The sequence below is a fragment of the Oreochromis niloticus genome, linkage group LG13, assembly GCF_001858045.2.
Source record: "Oreochromis niloticus isolate F11D_XX linkage group LG13, O_niloticus_UMD_NMBU, whole genome shotgun sequence".
Lineage (NCBI taxonomy): Eukaryota > Metazoa > Chordata > Actinopteri > Cichliformes > Cichlidae > Oreochromis > Oreochromis niloticus.
This window is the reverse complement of record NC_031978.2, coordinates 31746426-31766072: the sequence shown is the minus strand read 5'-3', so window position 1 is coordinate 31766072 and position 19647 is coordinate 31746426. Positions and strand designations below refer to the sequence as shown.

At 43.9% G+C, this 19647-nt stretch overlaps 1 protein-coding gene across 9 annotated transcripts in view; it reads right to left on the bottom strand.

The window, feature by feature from the left end:
• Window positions 1-1855: 1855 nt before the first annotated feature.
• nt5c2a (5'-nucleotidase, cytosolic IIa) overlaps window positions 1856-19647 on the bottom strand; it is a 33575-nt gene continuing 15783 nt past the window's right edge. For all 9 annotated transcript variants that reach the window (XM_025897798.1, XM_003455002.5, XM_025897799.1 and 6 more), the window contains 12 exons: window positions 15797-15854; window positions 15557-15650; window positions 15417-15470; window positions 15181-15264; window positions 13994-14035; window positions 13781-13888; window positions 13206-13272; window positions 12423-12593; window positions 9249-9300; window positions 8686-8746; window positions 3621-3797; window positions 1856-3378 (listed from right to left, as the gene is read on the bottom strand). In XM_025897798.1, the coding sequence (XP_025753583.1) occupies window positions 3151-3378; window positions 3621-3797; window positions 8686-8746; window positions 9249-9300; window positions 12423-12593; window positions 13206-13272; window positions 13781-13888; window positions 13994-14035; window positions 15181-15264; window positions 15417-15470; window positions 15557-15650; window positions 15797-15854 (1196 nt within the window). In that variant the 3' untranslated portion in view covers window positions 1856-3150. The remainder of the gene's footprint in view (window positions 3379-3620; window positions 3798-8685; window positions 8747-9248; window positions 9301-12422; window positions 12594-13205; window positions 13273-13780; window positions 13889-13993; window positions 14036-15180; window positions 15265-15416; window positions 15471-15556; window positions 15651-15796; window positions 15855-19647) is intronic.

Here is a 19647-nt window from a genome sequence, read left to right as displayed (position 1 = left end):
CCACTGGGTTTATCAACAGGACAACGCTACAGTACACAATGCCCGCAGGACAACGGACGTCTTCCAGGAAAATAACATAATAATGGATTGCATTTATTTTCTAGGCACCCAAAGCGCTTTACAATGCCACTATTCATTCACTCTCACATTCACTCACTGGTGGAGGGAGCTACAGTTGTAGCCACAGCTGCCCTGGGGCAGACTGACAGAGCGAGGCTGCCATATCGCGCCATCGGCCCCTCTGGCCAACACCAGTAGGCGGTAGGGTAAAGTGTCTTGCCCAAGGACACAACAACCAGGACAGAGATAGCAGGGGGATCGAACCGGCAACCTTCCGGTTACAGATGAGCTTCCCAATCCCCTGAGCCACGGTCACCCGTAACACTGCGGTTTTGGACCATCCTGGGTGTTGCCCTGGTCTAAATCCAATTGAGACCCTTTGGGGATGGATGGCAAAGGAAGTTTACAGAGATGGACAACAGTTCCAGACAGTAGACGTCCTTCATGCGGCCGTCTTGGAGAAATGTTCCCATCACCTCATGGAAACGCTTGCATCAAGCATGCTTATGACTGAGCCGCTCATTACTGAGTTCATGTTTGGAACTTTGATTTCTGTTTTAGGGGGTTTGTGGGGTTTTTTTTGGAGGTGTGGTCCTAAAGTCTTGATCAGCTGTAAAACAGCCTGTTTCAGTTTAAGCGTTGTTTTCAATAAATTGCATGCTCAAATAAATGTTTTGTCTCACTCTCATTTCTTCTTGTTGCATGTTGAAGCTTTACTTGGAACCTTGTTAAGATCCAACCATGCAAAATAGCATTTTTAGCCATTTTTTAAGTGGTCTTAAACTTTTGATTAGGACTGTATAAAGGTGGGATGAAGATCAGTATTCCAGAACAAAATCTCATCCTTTAGTGTCTTGATGACCGTGGTAGGGCCTGTCTAACACACTGGCTCCAAATCTTCCTCAAGTGTTAAAGTGTGTTCAGATTCAATGAATGAAAAGGTCGTAGCATGAGATTCACGTTTTTCACAATCAGAATAAAAATATAAAAGCTATATTTGCAGTGACCCTTCCCATTAAGGGACAACTGGACCCACTTACAATGAAATTAACCAAAACTTTACTGAGGAGAAACATTAGTAGATAGAAAAAAAGAGATAAAGTCTGATAACACAGCACAGCAGTGATTTGTGTGAGCGGACAGAGCTAAGAGCTGACCTATTATCATGAATCAGGCTTATCAGGAGCTACAGGAACACTTGCTGTATGTTGGAGCAGCAGTTTATTGAAGGTGAGAGGAAGAGGTTGGATAAACTCATTAGGAAGGTCAGCTCTGGACCCAGTGCAGGTGGTGGGAGACAGAAGGACTCTGGCCAAAATAACATCTCTGATGGACAGAGTCTCCCACTCCATGCATGTAAGTGTTGCTGAACTGCAGATCTCCTTCAGTGACAGACTGCTGCATCCTCGATGCATGAAGGAGCGTTTCCGCAGGTCCTTCCTCCCTGCAGCTGTCAGACTGTACAATCAAGACTGCTCCCAACAAACACAGCTGTTCACATCAGCGCTGTAACTTGCACTATTTTATCAACCGATTCACACTATAACCTGGGTTTGCCTCTTAACTTTATTTAATTTTATTTAATTTAATAACGGTACAGTACTCTGTTTGTGGTAACCATTGTCCTTGATGTAAATATGTAAAAACTGTGTATGTTTCTGTTCTGTGTGCTGTTTGTTTGTATATGTGTCTTGCCTGCTGCTGTTACACCCAAATTTCCCCTTGTTGGACAATTAAAGGATTATTCTATTCTATTCTATTAAGTGCAAATTTAACAGCAAAATCAAAACTCAGCAGCAATGTAATATATTTTATTGCAGTCATGAAAAAGCGTGTCAACTGCAGAACAATGCATTTTATCATTCTTTACCCTCCCCCCCAGCATAATTCAAAATAAAAAAAGCATTTGCACTCTCTGTTGCTGATATATGAAATTTGAATAAATCATAAAAACATGCTTTCAGCTTCACGGATTATGAAATGAGTCCATCCTATGAAAAACCGACATTTTACACTGAAACGGTAAAGTCCTCCTGGACACATGAGAAGAAACATCCAAGGTTCAACTGAAAAAGCATTCTTTGATTTTAGCTCAGACCTCACAGGACCTTCACTCAAGCTGTGACCCACAGGAAGGAGAGAGAGGAGAAGAGTCGGGGCACAGAATGAATAACCATGTCCACCCTGTAACAGCACAATCACTGCAGAGTGGCTGATTAGTAACAGTCGAAGCAGCCTAACCCTATTGGAGACCTTGAACTCCATACTGTTTGTCTCCCTCTTCTGGCAGTCAGATATACGTTTTTATTTCTTACCCTGACATTTTACTAGCCGTGTTTGTCAGTACCAGTCTTGCTCCCTCTGGCAAGACTGGTCAACATTCCAGTGCAGGAATGTTGACCCTGAAAACTCCAGTATACAGCCAAATTACAACCTTTAAGGTCCGAGTCACACTTTGTGAAATCCTTTGAGATGAGGCCCTCACTGCAGCTTTATATTGGTTGGACATATTTGCAGTTTCTTTAAAATGAAGGCAGTAGCATAAAAACATGACAAAAGAAAAATACGTCACCGTTTCTCGTGTATACTGAACAGTATCTGTAATAACACTGAGGCACTTTGAACTCAACAGCAGTCCACTCCAGTAACAGCATATTTGCAACATGTTGACAGCTGAACCAACGAGAGCCCTTTCAGACTAGTCACAGATTAACACCAGTGGAAGACCGTGAGATTCAGGGCAAATGCACAAAATCTTTGCAACAACAAACCCAGAAATGATCAATGCAAACTGTGTGACAGTTTGAACTTCTGATATTCTCCCACAGCAGAAGTCCACCATGATGAAGTGTGAGACAAACTCACGGTGCACAATCCCATAAATGTCAGAACCAAATGTTGATGTAATGTCATGGAGCACAGCACGTATAAGCCCAGTTAAAAGCAGAGCGCAGATTGAACCGTTTTACTCAACATTAAATCTTTAGAGTCCCTTTCTATGAGCTCTCACTCGCTGCAGCTACAAATCCAAGTAAAGACAAACTTAAAAATTTAAACAGGCTCTTCTGGGGAAAGGTTCACAGTCCTCCCCTACTCCTCCTCTTCCTCGTCATCATCCTCATCGTGGCAGTGGGTAATCTCCTGTGGTGCCTGAGGAAAGAAATGCGGGGGCTGGATCTCACTGATGGATCGGGTCAGCTGGTGTCTTTTGCACTCGATCTCCTTAAAGTCAACATCATGGCGGTTTCTTGTGGCCAGCGGTGACTCTACGTCCATGATATTGACGTGTGTATGTTCCACTGTGGATTCATGAGGCATCTGGGAGGGACATGGTTCAGTGAATGACAGAAATCAAGAATCACTTTCTCACCTCTAACAATGACCCCCATGGGGTGTGGGTGGGCATGGGGGGATCTTTATACTTGAAATAAATGGTTGTCTAAGTATTACATGTCTAACACATTCTGAACTGAACCCACCGATAGACCTTTGTGTGAATCTGAAACTCCTGAGAGCTTTTCGACTTATTGCATTCACAAATATGGGTGTAGGTTTCTCACCAGCACGTGTGCAGCTCTGAACAGATAGCTGAAGGGGTAGTAGAGCAGGTTGATGAAGGAGGCAGCATACAGGTCAGCATAGCGCATCACTTGGGAGGCAAACAGAGTCTGCCGGGATCCGCTCCGAAAGAGACTTCCCATCATGCCATAACACATGTCCATGTCATGAGTCACTTTCTGAAAAGGTCACAAACATGTACAGCCATGTCAGATTCACTGGTGTTGCTGAGTCAAAGGTTCCAGCTGCCATTAGGATCAAATCAGTAGGACACGGAGGTCCTCATCCCAATTTTATGGAGCAGGTGGTGTCGTGCTGAAAACAAAACCAGTTAGTAATATATTGGTTACTCTATGAAAGCCTCCTCCTTATTCTATTGGCTGCTCCCTTTAGAGTTCACCACAGGAGAGCATCCTCCTCTGTGTGTCCTCTTTCACTATATCCATGAATCCACTATTCCTCCTCTGCATACGTCCATACCAGCTCAACCCCGCCTGTTGAATTTTGTGTCCGAACCCGTCTGCCTGTCCCTCTCATTCATTTTATATATATATATATATATATATATATATACACACACATATACACACACACACACATACGGCAAGGAGGAGTCAGGACGCCAGGTCAGGGGGGAGATATCATCACCCCCACCCGAGATTGGGTACATAGCCCCAAGTGTGATAGGAGAAGGATCGTTGAGTGCAAGAGGAACTGACCTGAAAGATAGGATCATGGCCAAGCTTGAAACCTGGATCCCCCGTAGCCGGTTACCAAGATTAGGTGAAGTACCCTCAGAAGGTCTGCTAGATGATGTTAATGCAGCACTACGGACGATACCTACAACCACGATTACCGACACTAACAAGCTGATCTACACTACGGCAGCAGTGATCAGTGAGATGCTTGGCTACAAGTTGAACAGCCACAAGGGGCAGTACCCTCCATGGAGAAGGAGGCTAGAGGGCAAGATCAAAGTAGCACGGAGGGAGGTTAGCCAACTAACGGAGTTGCAGAAAGGCGCGACAAAGAAGGTGCATAAGAAATACAGCAAGCTGTCCATACCTGAGGCCTTGGAAACTGCCAAGCAAAGACTCACAGCCTTGGCCAGCCGCTTGAGGAGGTACACCAGAGAGATAGAAGGCAGGAGAATAAACCAGCTGTTCTCCACAGAACCAGCAAAGGTGTACTCTCAGTGGCAAGGGAACAATAAGAGAACAGCACCACCAAGGCTGGAGACGGAGCAATACTGGAAGAGCATATGGGAGAAGGACGCAACCCATAACAGCAATGCTCAGTGGCTAGTGGATCTGAGGGCAGACCACAGCAACCTCCCTGAACAGGGTCCAGTAACCATCACAGTGGCAGACATCCAAGAAAGGGTCTCCAGTATGAAGAGTTGGACAGGACCAGGGCCCGACATGGTTCACGCCTACTGGCTGAAGAAGCTGACTGCACTCCACGAGCGTCTGGCAGCACAAATGAACCAGCTGCTAGTTAACGAGAGACACCTGGAATGGCTAACTGAAGGTCGAACGGTCCTGATCCCCAAGGACCCCAATAAGGGACCGGTCCCATCCAACTACCGACCAATAACCTGCCTCAGTACTACATGGAAGCTCCTGTCAGGCATCATATCGGCTAAAATGAACGGGCACATGGCTCAATACATGAGCGGGGCACAGAAAGGGATTGGCAAGAATACCAGAGGCGCAAAACACCAGCTACTGGTAGACAGAACAGTCAGCCGAGACTGCAAGACCAGACTGACCAACCTGTGCACAGCCTGGATTGATTACAAGAAGGCCTATGACTCAATGCCCCACAGCTGGATACTGGAATGCCTAGAATTGTACAAGATCAACAGGACCCTAAGAGCCTTCATCAGGAACTCAATGGGGATGTGGCGCACAACACTAGAGGCCAACTCCAAGCCCATAGCACAAGTCACCATCAAGTGCGGGATCTACCAAGGAGATGCTCTGTCCCCACTGCTGTTCTGCATAGGCCTGAATCCCCTCAGTGAGATCATTAACAAGACTGGCTACGGATACCGACTACGAAACGGAGCGGTTGTCAGCCACCTCCTGTACATGGATGACATCAAGCTGTATGCCAAGAGTGAACGAGACATCGATTCACTGATCCACACCACCAGGCTATACAGCAATGACATCGGGATGTCATTCGGGCTGGAGAAGTGTAGTCGGATGGTAACAAAGAGAGGAAAGGTAGTCAGAACTGAGGGGATCGAACTACCAGAAGGCAACATTGCAGACACAGAGGACAGTTACAAGTACCTGGGGATCCCGCAGGCGAATGGGAACCATGAAGAAGCCGCTAGAAAAGCTGCAACCACCAAGTACCTGCAGAGGGTCAGGCAAGTCCTGAGGAGTCAGCTGAACGGTAAGAACAAGATCCGGGCTATCAACACCTACGCCCTGCCCGTGATCAGGTACCCTGCTGGGGTAATAGGCTGGCCAAAGGAGGAGATAGAAGCCACTGACATAAAGACAAGAAAGCTCCTTACCATGCATGGAGGGTTTCACCCCAAGTCCAGCACCCTGAGGCTGTACGCTAAGCGGAAGGAAGGGGGCCGAGGACTGGTGAGTGTCAGCACCACAGTCCAGGATGAGACAACGAACATCCAAGAATACATTGGGAAGATGGCCCCAACTGACCGAGTGCTCAGTGAATACCTCAGGCAGCAGAAACCCAAGAAAGAGGAGGAAGGCGAGGAACCATCATGGAAGGACAGGCCCCTGCACGGTATGTACCACCGGCAGATAGAGGAGGTGGCTGATATCCAGAAATCCTACCAGTGGCTGGACAAAGCTGGACTGAAAGACAGCACAGAGGCACTAATCATGGCAGCACAAGAACAAGCTCTGAGTACAAGATCCATAGAGGCTGGGGTCTATCACACCAGGCAAGACCCCAGGTGCAGGCTGTGTAAAGATGCCCCAGAGACAATCCAGCACATAACAGCAGGGTGCAAGATGCTAGCAGGCAAGGCATACATGGAACGCCATAACCAAGTGGCCGGCATAGTGTACAGGAACATCTGTGCCGAGTATAACCTGGAAGTCCCGAGGTCAAAATGGGAGATGCCCCCAAGGGTGATGGAGAATGACCGAGCTAAGATCCTGTGGGACTTCCAGATACAGACGGACAAAATGGTGGTGGCTAACCAACCGGACATAGTGGTGGTAGACAAACAGGAGAAGACGGCCGTAGTGATCGATGTAGCGGTTCCAAATGACAGCAATATCAGGAAGAAGGAACACGAGAAGCTGGAGAAATACCAAGGGCTCAGAGAAGAGCTCGAGAGGATGTGGAGGGTGAAGGTAACGGTGGTCCCCGTGGTAATCGGAGCACTAGGTGCATTGACTCCCAAGCTAGGCGAGTGGCTCCAGCAGATCCCGGGAACAACATCGGAGATCTCTGTCCAGAAGAGCGCAGTCCTGGGAACAGCTAAGATACTGCGCAGGACCCTCAAGCTCCCAGGCCTCTGGTAGAGGACCCTATATATATATATATATATATATATATATATATATATATATATATATATATATATATATATATATATATATATATATATATATATATATATATATATATATATATATATATATATATATATATATATATATATATATATATATATATATATATATATATATATATATACACGCACATATACATACATACACACTTCTCTCCCTCCCCCACTTTACAGTCCCTTTAATGTGTCCTTCTCCAGCTGCACTCTGCACCATAGTGCTGCTTTGCAGTTACCTTGGAAGTCGGAGGTCAGAACTCGGAGTCGGAGGTATGTTCCAACAGGAAAGTTGGCAAAACAAGGAAAAACAGGATTGGTTTTGATTCTTATCAAGGTGCAGCTATTCATGTATCACTAGCAGTATACCATAATACTTGTTGTCTTTGCACCTATGAACATTGCTGCAGCATAGTCATGGATAGAGCCTGCTCAGTGCTCAGCATACATACACAGATTTAAAGTTTTACAACTGTTTCTGTGTCCGATTCACTAGATTGGTAACTCCTGTCTGATGGGAAAGCTACAAGTGTCAGATTTGGAAATCCTATTTCGGGGGGCGTTCCATATGAAAATTTTGATGGGGAACTCAGGAACTCTATGGAACTTTATGGAATGCTCCATAGATCCGCACCTCCACTCCACAGTTGCATCACATCTTCAGGATGAGCATGAATCTACAAAGGATTCCTGTGCTGTCAAAGAGGTCATGCCTCGTGCCTGTGCCAAAAAAAAAGTCACGTTTAAAAGACCCTACAAGAACACACACCACACACTATCACAGGCCCGGAGGAGACTCATCGTGGAACAGGTCTGGCCCATGGTCCCAGTGACAGACTTCTTCCAGTTAACCTACCAGCCCAGACTACGATGCTTCTCTACCTGCTCAACAGTAGCTACACACAGCGTGTTAAACCAGGGAACATTGTGAGGATCCTGTTTTTGACTTTGCCAGTGCTTTAAAGACCACCAGGCCAGCTCTACGGATGTGATACACCTGCTCCACAGCATGTCTTTATCCTGTCTTCCTTCTCTCACCCCAACCGGTCGCAGCAGATGGCCCCGCCCCTCCCTGAGCCTGGTTCTGCCGGAGGTTTCTTCCTGTTGAAAGGGAGTTTTTCCTTCCCACTGTCGCCAAAGTGCTTGCTCATAGGGGGTCATATGATTGTTGGGTTTTTCTCTGTATGCATTGTTGAAGGGTCTAACTTACAATATAAAGTGTGTGAGGCGACTGTTGTTGGGATTGAATAAGCTGAGAAAGACGCAGGATGATGCCTCTGTGGTTTGATTACAGCAAACAGAAGGAAAATTTTAAAAATGATGTCACTGTTCATATACTTCACTTTAGTGGACATCTAACTGTAGGTGTACAAAAACTTTTATACACGTGTTTCTGTAAACACTGCACTACTATGCATTTCTTTAACATGTCTTTAAGAAAAGAACTGACTTATATTTGAGGCATTTTATGCAAAAGATAACAGTGATGCTATGCTGAGTTGTACCTTAATGCGTCTCTGCAGGGAGCTGATATCAGGCCTCTCGTTGCTGCTGCTGTCCATGTGCCTGAGGACAAAATCATCTGAAATGTAGTTTCCACAGCTGAAGGTTGCACGAGTGTCACAAGGTCAGAATTAGCAACATTAGCAACTGCCCACTTCTGCACTTATCTTTCTGTTAACAGCTCGAAATGATGCATGGTTAAAGGCAATATAATATATTTAGTTTTGTTACACCAGTCATCTATGCTAGATACCTGCCCAACCTCCTAGGCTACGTTGGTTCTTATATTTAACTTAGCATTTTTTGCTGTGCCACTGCTATTACAAGACAATGCTGCTGCTGGAGGCTTGTAGCAATAGATTCACATTTTGTTTATCTATCATCAATATGCTTCAGTTTGTTTGATATTTACAGCAACAGAAAGAAATCTTGAATGTTTTACCAGTGATCACAGCAGTGTTGCAAATTTTTGCAAATATCGTGATATAACTTTGAGGCCCATCCGAGCCCACGTCATGTTTTCTTGTTTTTTTAAATTCCTTATAAGACAAACGAAGAACCTTACTTGTAAAGCTCTGCCAGAAAACAGTCCAGTGACTGAAGTTCCTCAAATAAGGCTAAAAAACAAAACAGTGTCAGTTTATTCAGTTTCCTTCATATACAGTGGCTTGCAAAAGTATTCGGCCCGCTTGAACTTTTCCACATTTTGTCACATTACAGCCACAAACATGAATCAATGTTATTGGAATTCCAGGTGAAAGACCAATACAAAGTGGTGCACACGTGAGAAGTGGAACGAAAATCATACATGATTCCAAACATTTTTTACAAATAAATAACTGCAAAGTGGGGTGTGCGTAATTATTCAGCCCCCTGAGTCAATACTTTGTAGAACCACCTTTTGCTGCAGTTCCAGCTGCCAGTCTTTTAGGGTATGTCTCTACCAGCTTTGCACATCTACAGACTGAAATCCTTGCCCATTCTTCTTTGCAAAACAGCTCCAGCTCAGTCAGATTAGATGGACAGCGTTTGTGAACAGCAGTTTTCAGATCTTGCCACAGATTCTGGATTGGATTTAGATCTGGACTTTGACTGGGCCATTCTAACACATGGATATGTTTTGTTTTAAACCGATCCATTGTTGCCCTGGCTTTATGTTTAGGGTGGTTGTCCTGCTGGAAGGTGAACCTCCGCCCCAGTCTCAAGTCTTTTGCAGACTCCAAGAGGTTTTCTTCCAAGATTGCCCTGTATTTGGCTCCATCCATCTTCCCATCAACTCTGACCAGCTTCCCTGTCCCTGCTGAAGAGAAGCACCCCCAGAGCTTGATGCTGCCACCACCATATCTGACAGTGGGGATGGTGTATTCAGAGTGATGTGCAGTGTTAGTTTTGCGCCACACATAGCGTTTTGCATTTTGGTCTCATCTGACCAGAGCACCTTCTTCCACATGTTTGCTGTATCCCCCACATGGCTTGTGGCAAACTGCAAACGGGACTTCTTATGGTTTTCTGTTAACAATGGCTTTCTTCTTGCCACTCTTCCATAAAGGCCAACTTTGTGCAGTGCACGACTAATAGTTGTCCTGTGGACAGATTCCCCCACCTGAGCTGTAGATCTCTGCAGCTCGTCCAGAGTCACCATGGGCCTCTTGGCTGCATTTCTGATCAGCGCTCTCCTTGTTCGGCCTGTGAGTTTAGGTGGACGGCCTTGTCTTGGTAGGTTTACACTTGTGCCATACTCCTTCCATTTCTGAATGATGGCTTGAACAGTGCTCCGTGGGATGTTCAAGGCTTGGGAAATCTTTTTGTAGCCTAAGCCTGCTTTAAATTTCTCAATAACTTTATCCCTGACCTGTCTGCTGTGTTCTTTGGACTTCATGGTGTTGTTGCTCCCAATATTCTCTTAGACAACCTCTGAGGCCGTCACAGAGCAGCTGTATTTGTACTGACATTAGATTACACACAGGTGCACTCTATTTAGGCATTAGCACTCATCAGGCAATGTCTATGGGCAACTGACTGCACTCAGACCAAAGGGGGCTGAATAATTACGCACACCCCACTTTGCAGTTATTTATTTGTATGATTTTCATTCCACTTCTCACGTGTGCACCACTTTGTATTGGTCTTTCACCTGGAATTCCAATAACATTGATTCATGTTTGTGGCTGTAATGTGACAAAATGTGGAAAAGTTCAAGGGGGCCGAATACTTTTGCAAGCCACTGTAGTTATCAGTTTACTGTTCACACTTCCACAGACAGGTAACGTAGTACAGCTTGAGTGAGTTATTTCACAGACCACACATCAAAGATGGACACGGTCACTGTGAATCTACAGTTTGTAAGCGTATTTGTGAAATATCAGAATCAGAATACTTTATTACTCTCTAGGGAAATTATGTAATGGCATTATGCATGTTTCAAAAGGCACGCGCATGACTGACTGATCAGCTGAGGTGGTGCCAATCTGCCTAGTCAACATTTAATATTAATTAAATATTAATAGTAATTATTCATTTCATTTAAATGAACAAACTGTATAAAAAACTTGCACTCATACATACTTACTACAAAAGTAAGGGAATTGTGTGTGGTTGATCATTTCTTTGTTGCAACAACGCTCCTTGGAAATAAAACTTAAACAGTGGGAATTTCTCCTTGCATGGAGCCACATTTGTAAGGAAAATGCATTTGTGGGTTGAACAGCAGATGAGTGTGTGAGCTGAACCCATGAACATACCAAATCTTTTCTGTCAGACATCTTATTCTGTCACTGTTTAAACTTCTGGTACCCCGGGTGCTGCCGCTGAGGCGCCTGACGGTGAGCATGAACCTGCTGCACTGGTCAGCTGATATCTGCTCCAAGCATCTGGACAGAGCTGCTGTTCTGCCCTCACTGCCCTTCACTGTAAGGCCTGTTTGTGCTGCTGTTGGCAACATGTAAGTTGAAACCTGAACATGTGGAGCAACATTATGTTCAGTGATGAGTTCAGTTCTGCCTACTGCAGCTGGATCGTAGGTTCAGAGTGTGGAGAATGCTGTACCGACTGCTGCAACTACAGGGTCACAGCTTTTGGTGGAGGCAGTGTGACGGTGGCGGCAGCATCTCCCTCACTGGAAAAACAGGTTTGCCATCACTGGAGGCAATTTCAATGCAGAGGGATGTTAAGATAAGAGCCTACACCCAGTGGCAAACCTACGTGACCATAGACTGGAACCAAACTGTCATCCCAGATGACCACACCTCTGCCCCCGCCCACCCAGCAGTTTATCTTTACACTACCTGCAGGATGGAATTGCCTGCCTACAATTCTGACCTTAACCCTCTGAACACTTGTTCATGCCAGAGAGACCAACGCCAACTGCTGAATGTGTGAATTTGAGACCTGGGTACAGCTGAGCAGTTGTATTCACTCATTTGAGAGTTTGTAATCACAGAGTTTTATGAGTAAAATTTGATTTAACAGTTTGCAGCTAAATACATGTTCAATTTGTTTCTACACATTCTCACTTTTTATTCTACAAACATTTTGCAACATTGACCTTGTCAGGAACAAACTGGCTTTGTAAAGGTGTCAAATTTAAACAAAACATCAGCACTGTAACTTGCACTAACAGAAATAATCAAACAAACACAGTTCCTGCCTGTAGCTGATAGGATAAGATACATTTTTTTAAAAATGGCTGCAAACATGCTTATTCTTATGTGTATGTGTACATGCGCGGGCCCAGACTCACAGCTCTTGTCAGTCCACACATGCAGCTCCTGGGCCAGCTCAGGTATCACCAGGAAAGTCCTCCAACCTTGACGCTTCTTAGATTTGAGAATGTCACCAAAAATGTGGTCTCCAATATAGACGATGTCCTTTCCTTTAGCACCCAGCAGGTCACAGACGATGTCTGAAGAACCTGAGATACAAATACAATGATATAAAATTAAAATGACCATAATCAATCATTTCAAAACATTTCTCACCTTAAACATAAATAATTTACAATTTGAATAAAAAACAAAGCGAAAGGATAAAAATGTTCACAGCACTGGATGTATGATGGAAACCAGTGAAGACAGCCATCATACAACAGTGACATTACAAAGAACTAGACTAGACTCTATAACAAAGTCTCAGTCTGATTTGTTCCTTTTTAAATTGAACTGTTGTAAGGAGAGTGCAAGCTTTCCAGGAACAACAACAGGGATGTTTGGTCCTGGAAGCACTGCCTGTCACTACCAGAAAAAAGATGAAGCACCATCAGCTTCAGGTTTGGAGCTTTGACTCTGCTCACAGATACGACTGTGACAGCAGGAGTGATTCATAAATCTATTCCTAGAATTTAAAGAATAACCTCTTAAATTATGCAAAGAGTCACGGATTAAGGAATGAGCCCTTTATTCAAAAACAAGTCAGGACTGTAAATAAAACAAAGTCCTGATTTATAATGATTAGAACATCTAAACATTAGATCCTGTCCAACATTAGCACACCTCTTTGACCCTGAAAGGGTTTTTTTTACATTTACCTCCAGAGTAAACGATACCGTGCTGAAGAGGTCCAGTGTATGTGCCGATCTTCAGCCGTCCTGTGGTCTGAAAGAAACCCAACAACAAGTCACATGAGCAGCATTTACTGAAGTTATCCTTTGTGGAAATGAAATTTCTCGCTCAGTATTAGTGGGCAGCCAGCGTGGATCACCTTTGGGTTAAGCTCAATATCACAGGTACTTTGAAGAATTTCCCCTGACATGTCAAGAGAAACCAAAGCTCACAGAGGAAGTCCAGGCAAAACCCCACACACATATTTTATATTTATAGGCCTGGTGCTGAGTGAGCTGTAGGTCATCAGCCACATTTCAAAGAACCAAATATTACAGAGTGGTTGGTGTAACTGTGTGGGACGAAAATCTGAGGGTACACTCAGGCACTAATGAGTGGCTCTAACTGTAGCACCGTCACAGGAACCAACCGTGGTGGTGAAGATGTATCAAGTGTGTGACAACCCAGAACATTATTTTTTAAATAGTACTCATCATCATAGCAGTCTTATCAAAGACACGGCAACAATGCAGTTGGCTAGACTTCTATCGAGTACACTCACAGTGTCGACTTGTCGTAGGACAGTTCCTTCTCCGAAGAAGACGGGCTTACGGGCATCTACCAGGATCAGGTCAAAGTAGGACTGCCAGGGCTGGTGGGGCGTGCCCGGCTGCAAGGCCATCCATGCACACGCACAATAACACATCAGTCTGAGCAAACTCTAAGCATGTAGCTCAAGTCAAATCTGTACATAAGCTTTAATCATCTGCGTTACCTTTGGACCATGAGGAAGGTCAAACAGGTAGGTCATAATTTTCTGTAAGACACAAGAGTTTTTTTCATCAATAATTTTTAAATCGAATCATGTTTGAAATTTTCCATTTTCACACCACAATGACTGCCTGCCTACCTACCTACCTACCTACCTACCTACCTAGATGGATAGATCAAAACCGAAGGAAGAACTTGGTAAATGACAGAAGAGGGAACATGTGTAAAAGACTGTGGAGATCTAAAGACCACAGCAGCTTCAACAACTGTGAAACTGAAGAAGTTTGGCTCTGCAGTCAAACTGATTAACCGGGGAAGAAGGTCCTTAGACAAGAACGTGGCCAAGAATCCAAAAATCACTTTAACAAAACAAATCCTCTGCAGAGAGAGAACCTGCTGGAAGCATCTTAGCAGTGCTTCATTTATTGGGGCTTAACTCACAGCCTACAAGGCTTCTTCCCTCAGCCTGCTGGGAGTCGGTCAAACTGCACTCACAGTTCTGAAAGGATGACAAAAAGGTTCTCCAGTTTAGTGACAAACATCAAATGGTTTTGTTCAAAGCACCAACACTGGTAAACATCCAGCAGGGAAACCTGCTGGTGGCAGCATCTCCATGGCAGAAACAGCGAGCGTGCTCAGAGTTGATGGAAGGAACAATGGAGCTGAAAATGGACCGGTAGGTTCTCCAGTCTAGACGGTTTTCAGCATCAATCTAAGACAGGATGGTTCTAATTACAGAGAAAGCAGACACTCATATTTGTTTAAGATGAGCATCCAGGTCAAACCTGACTCCAGGCTTCCTCACAGTTACTGGAGACAAAGGTAATCCCAGTAAGATCTGATTAGACACCATGTTTCTAAGATTTTCGGGCTGAATACAATAACTTCTTGTGGTTTAGTTGGTTTTCATCATCTGGCTTCAACCCTGAGCTATTCCTCTGTAGCAGAGGTTTTTCTACTAATTTTTGAGATCAAAAGGTTGGAGATAACTCTAACCTATGATTAAAAAGTAAAGAAAAAAAAAAAAAAAGACTATTTTATTATTTAATAAATTATGCACCAATACAATGACCTTGTTCATACAGCCATCAGACTTCTTCATTCTGAGGTTTTCTACAGAAAAACTCCAAAGATGAAAACAGCTGTTGTGTCCTGATATACTGTAAGCATTAGCATTTTTGTGAACTTTACCTCTGTGTACTTATAATCACTGTTGGTGACCAAAAATACTTTGGATACTTCATTCATCCGACTCAGGAGCAGAGGAAGCTTTGGCTAAAAAAAACAACAGAAAACAAAACGCATCAAAAACTGAATAATTAAAATCATTTAATTTCTAAATTTCTTAACAATATTTGTCACCAACACCACAGGTTTACCGTATACAGTACATGTATGACCAGAGCTCATGGTGCTGCCCAACTTACATCCTTTACCACATACTTCTCCAGGTTTTCAACTGTTTTTTCTTTTAAGGAGCCCTGTGACAATAAATCAGGTTATTGAGGACATTAATGGAACCGAGCACAGACCGAAGGACATGGAACTAGGACACAGGAGTCTCTACCTTAAAGTGAACCCAGTCCACAGCATCTCGGACATCCTGGAACATGCTCTTGTAGGACATGAAGAGGTCCCCATCTTTGAATCCAGTCTCACAGCTACAGGGACACATTATGTTTACAACGTTTCCATGTTTCTCAAAGAATACTATGATGATGAAACACTACTGCAATATCAGTCATTAACAAATCATTATCAGAGGAGCGGTCGCCCCTCACTGCCTGAATCACTGAGCCTACAGTACCTCGAGTATCTGGAGCAGTTATTGAAGAAATCCACCAGGCAGGCAAAGAGGTAGGTTTCTGAGGAAAGGGAGAGTGAGTCTGGACCCGTTCATTTAAAAAACAAAAAACAAAACCAGAAGAAACACAGCAGTCATTGTCCATTTTCTGCAGGATACCTGGGCATGGGTCACAGGCAGCAATCCAAGCAAAGCCCCCCGGCCTCCCTCTTCCTAGCCCCCTCCTCTGGTTCTCCCAGCCGTACAGACGGCATGTCAAAGGCAGCCGAGAGCTGTAATTCCTCCAGTGTCTCTCAGGTCTGCCCTGGGGCCTCCTCCCAGTCGGACACGCCATAATGACCTTACCCCGGAGACATTCAGGACAAATACCAGCATCTCTACTCTGAGCTGTCCTGAGTGCCCGAGCTCCTGACATCATTTGTAATGGAAAGGCAGCCGGCTCATTTCCACTGCTGATATCCACAGTCTCACTTTTTCAAAAAGTGTGTGGCGAGGTGAAAGTGGGATCGTACATGGACCAGTTTAGTTTCATTCTGAGTGCTCATATGTGGTGCTGTGAGAGCGGCAGCCTGTTGTAGTTTCTTGTATTTGGTGTGTGTTTCTTCATAGCCGTGGCTAATCTTGTCTGTTTTTAACATTTCAGTTTTTATAAACTACGTTTTCACGGTCTTCTTCATGTTTTTCATGGCGGGGGAGGGGTCACACTGAGCTCTGTGTTACATCCACTCTGGCCCAGCTGCTAGCACTGTCCACAGCAGAGCTGCTGCTGGAGCTACACGGTCGTCCCTCTACTTCAAAGAAGATGGTGCAGTGCAGAGGAAGGAAATACAAACCCATCAGTCACCATGAGGAATGTGACTTCTCTAACTATCAATTAATTAGATGTAATTTTAGATATACATTTCTGTGGCGACCATGATGGGGAGCCGCAGGTGTTCAGAGTGGGAGGTGGGCAGGTAAGAGGACCGTTGCACATGCACGCCTGTCTATCCTGTATCAGGTGTGAACATTGTGTGCAGCATACTTTGAAAATGTTAAGCTGGCAGGTATATCACCACATGTTCTCTGGGAAGCAGCACAGGCTGTGTTTGGGTCACTTTGAACATGGCAATAAATCTGGAAAGTTCCAGGCTAACCTAAAAACAACAACTATTCTTTTACAGAATGGACTGGGAACATTACTCCTGATAATACATAGAGAGATCTTTTAAATGAAGCTATACACTCATCACAGATTAATTCACGTGACACTGCCATTACGAGATTTCTTGACAAAATAAATCTGCCAATATTAAACGATGAGCAGGACGCGGCTCTGGATTCACTTATTTCAGTGTCTGAATTCCATCAAGCCTCCAGCATCTTCCAAATAATTTGGGTTTTTCGGTCAGATTTTACAAAGAATCTTGGCCTACACAAGCAGACACTTGTTTCCAGTGTTGGGCAAGTTACTTTGAAATAGTAATTCAATTATAGTTACTAGTTACTTCTTCAAAAAGTAACTGAGTTAGTAACTCAGTTACAATATTCTAAAAGTAATTAATTACTTGGAAAAGTAACTATTGCGTTACTTTAAAAAAAAACAAAGAACATTTAACCCTCTGGCGTCCAGAGTATAATTGGCCATTTTTTTACTACTCTTGATTTTCCCTCCACATTTTACCTTTAAAAACTATTTACTTTGCCTTGTTTGGTATCATTCTTTTCAGCACAACCTCACGTGCCTGAATTTACAGTTATGTTCTCATTTTGTCATACTGTATAACCAGAATTGATCTAAAATCAGACAAAAAACATAAAATCAGAGTAGAAAAAGTTATATTTTTACTGTAACAACCATAAACATATTCAATGAATCATATTTCATAACTTCAAATGCAAATATAAATTGTCAATTTTAAAATCCAATGCACAAGTTTTGCAAACAACAAAGTTATTTGCATCCATTTACCTTTTACCCTTTTTTTAAATAACCATTTCAAACTATTTACAGAACAATCAGCTGTTCTTCAATATGATGCCACTCCAAAAACATAATTTCTGTCCCCCTTTAAGGAGAACATCACAGCCTGATACCTGCAGGTCTGACAGCAGCAGGTGTATCACTCCTGTTTCTACCTGGAGACAGCAGTCGCCTCATTGTTCTGACACACAACACAAAACTATACACAACACTACACACTAACTACACAAGACAACACATTAACTACACACTCCAAACACGCTAAACGTCACAAATCTCAAAACTCGCTCTCTCTCTTTTCCTGCTCTCTCTCTCTCTCTCTCTCTCTCTCTAAAACTTCCCCTGTTTTTTTTTTTTTTTTGCTCATAAGCAGAGAGTGCTTGCTAGCGCTAACGTGGCGAAACTATTGAGGAAAAAACGCCGCGTATATCTTGTTTATCATGACTCTGGTTTTACGTGGCCTAGCGACACAATTTATAAACTGGTATATATCACCTTGATGCTTTGTCTTTAAGTGGTCATGTGATTGGCTTACCACGACTACTTTATTCTTCCTCAGTCAAACAGCAGCACTCATGTGATTGTTTTGCCCCCTGAGCTCCAGGTGTTGTGCTGGACAGTGCTCGTGATTAGCGTCCGCGGGAGCGCGCAGCTGCTTAAAGCTGTAGCGTCCAGAAGATGCGGTAAGCTGAACACAGCTTCAACCGTCTGTTTGTTGAAAAATAGTAACGGACCGCGTTTCCTTGTTAGTAACTGTAACGCCGTTGTAACGATAGGAATAGTAATTAGTTAGATTACTCGTTACTGAAAAAAGTAACGCCGTTAGTAACGCCGCTACTTGTAACGCCGTTATTCCCATCACTGCTTGTTTCACAATGGTAACTCAGACTGGCTGCACTGACAGACGTAGCCAGTTGGCTCATTGTAATTACTGACAATTGTGGCGAGGCGTGGTCTGCGGCGCCGCTGCAGGGGAGATGGACGCACCTGCACGGCATCTGCAATCACGCTCGACAGCATAAAAAGCTGTCTGTCTGTCTGTGGTGATTGTTGTGGTGTTTGTGGGTCGGGCTGTGAGCTGCAGCCGAGTGTGTTTGTAACAGCAACTGTGCGAGTTAATCAAGAGATGCTGAAAAGCATGAAACTGTCATCGGGTCTGCCGCGGTGTTGTTACACAGTGAGCAGAGTCTGATGTGGAATCAGAGGCTGATAAAGATGGACAAACAAAAGGCAAAAGTAAAAGCGAGAGAGACAGAAATGAAATGAAATCAAATTTACTGACGTGTTAGCAGCTACACCATCTCAAACAAAGCAGTCACAAATGGTTGCTGCTGCTAACACTAGCCTTGGAGAAGTGCAGGAGGAGCAGCAGCAGTCCCAACAAGAGAGTCAGAGACAGAGAAAGGTGTCATTAACAGGATAAGAAGATGGATGGAGGGACATGAGGCGTCTCTAAACATGAACTCTGCTTCTTAACACAAGCAAAGAGCCTACACTCCCATCCAGCTACCACCCAAACTCACCCATTCATGTAAGCATCAAAGGTCAGCCAATACTACTGTACCACTTCTTTCTTTACATACAGAGAAAGAATTTGAACGGCTCGACTGGAAATCCCCATCAGCAGCTCTACATACATTTGACTCATGCTTCATAGACTGGATCAAGCACTATACAGCTGCACGTGTCAGGACAAACACTCTTTATTCCCAAAGCTTCAGCCTGCAGACGGGTTGATTCCTGATGTCAACTTGACCCCAGACATCAAAGATATTATTCTTTAGTCTGACATAACGGAGTGAAAGTAAAATGTCCCTGTGCTTTATCAGCTGCTCACAGGTTCTTGCACTAACATTATGCACAAGTGCAACAAATTGTTTTTGGTTATTTT